General features: G+C 40.1%; 1 protein-coding gene across 1 annotated transcript in view; it reads right to left on the reverse strand.

Annotated features, from left to right (window-relative positions):
- The window catches only part of LOC106011535 (probable serine/threonine-protein kinase clkA), a gene marked incomplete at its 5' end in the record, with an annotated part of 3450 nt that extends 1672 nt beyond the window's left edge, over positions 1-1778 (reverse strand). The window contains 1 exon segment of the mRNA XM_035969313.1: positions 1136-1778. Coding sequence (XP_035825206.1) covers positions 1136-1778 — 643 coding nt within the window.
- Positions 1779-1879: the final 101 nt, after the last annotated feature.

The raw sequence follows: 1879 nt of genomic DNA on the forward strand, positions 1-1879 counted from the left end.
AAAGAGAGAGAGAGAGAGAGAGAGAGAGAGAGAGAGAGAGAGAGAGAGAGAGAGAGAGAGAAGCTTTTTCTGTAGGAGTTTGGAAAATCTATGAAAAAGTTCAATGAAATGTCTTTGCAGATCAACGTCCACAGTGTTGTTACTTTCCCTGTCGTATTTGCCTGCCAACCACGATGTTGTATCGAACTGAGCCTTGGTTGGTCCTGATACTGACAGACGGGGGCTGAATGCTAAAGCAGCCCACCCCCTGGACGACCCAAATTGTGTCGACGATTTTGTCTTGGTATGAGTTTTAAGGCTCTTAAAACACAATAAGGTCATATAAAAGTGGCGAAGAATAGAGGCGTTACAAGACAGTAACAAACGCAAAAAAGAAGGAGGGGAGATAAAGATGATAAACATATGTTTTATAGGAATGCAGGAGCAAACCACAACAGAGCATCCGCCAACCCACCCAAAATTAATTGCAGCAATGGTCATATACGTGCGAAAGATAAGAGGTGTTTCAAGAAAGTAACAAACGCAAAAAAGAAGGAGGGGAGATAAAGATGATAATTTTTAAAAATATTTATATAATAATATGTTTTATAGGAAAGAAGGAGCAAACTACATCACAGCACATGCCAACCACCAAAAATTAATTGTATCAATGGTCACATACGTGCGGAAGAGTAGAGGTGCTACAAGAAAGTAACATAGGCAAAAGAAAAAAAGAAGGGAGATAACGAGGATAAAAAATGCTAAAAATATAATAACATTATGTTTTATAGGAAAGCAGGAGCAAACCACAACAGAGCACCCGCCAATCACGCAAATTTAATTTTATTAATGGTGGCGTGAGGCATAATAATATACAATGTACAATAGACACCGACTCAGATTACAGTAGGCGGAGAAGAACGAACGGAGAGAAAAAAGAGAAAAAAAGAACACAAAAAACAAACAACCCCCCCCCCCCCAAACAAAAAAAACCAAAAAAAAAACCCAGTCTAATCTACAGAAACCTTACCCTTTTCCATTGAAACCATTTCCAGAAGTAGGTAGAGATAAATGAACTTTAAAAAAAAAGAAGAAAGAAAGAAAAAAAAAAGAGAGAGAGAAAAGAAAAACAGTCTAAATCTTCATAAAACCTTACCCGTTTCCACTGAAGCCATTTCCAGGGTTACCATTTCCATTGAAGCCATTTCCAGTGTTACCATTTCCATTGAAGCCAGTTCCATCGTAGTTATTTCCGTTGTAACCACTGCCGCTGTAGTCGTTTCTGTTTCCATTGTAGCCATTGCTGTTTGGATTGTAGCCATTGCTGTTTGGGTTGTAGCCATTGCTGTTTGGGTTGTAGCCATTACTGTTTGGGTTGTAGACATTGTTGTTTCTGTAGTAGACATTGTCGGTTCTGTAGTAGCCATTATTGTTTCTATAGTAGCCATTTCTGTTTGAGTTGTAGCCGTTTCTATTTGAGTTATAGACATTTCTGTTGGGATTGTAGCTATTTCTATTTGAGTAATAATAATTCCTGTTTGAATTGTAGCCACTTCTGTTTGGATTGTAGACATTTCTGTTTGAGTTGTATCCGTTGTTATTCGAGTTGTAGCCATTGTTGACTGAATTGTAGCCATTATTGCTGTTGCTGTTGCCGTTTCCGTTACTGCCGTTGGTGGTGGTGTTGTTGTTGTCATTCTTGTTATAGCCATTTCCATTGTAGCCAGTTCCGGTGCTTCCATATCTGTTGTAGCCACTTCCCAGAGCTTGGACGTTGTCCACGGCGTAGTAGTTGGACCTGAAAAGGGGGGGGGATAGGTTTAAAAGAGAAGGGGGTGATGTGGGAGAGAGACAGAGGGGGAGGGGGTGGGTGGGAGATTGATACAAAGAGAGTGGGGGT

Source organism: Aplysia californica, unplaced genomic scaffold (assembly GCF_000002075.1).
Source record: "Aplysia californica isolate F4 #8 unplaced genomic scaffold, AplCal3.0 scaffold00137, whole genome shotgun sequence".
NCBI lineage: Eukaryota > Metazoa > Mollusca > Gastropoda > Aplysiida > Aplysiidae > Aplysia > Aplysia californica.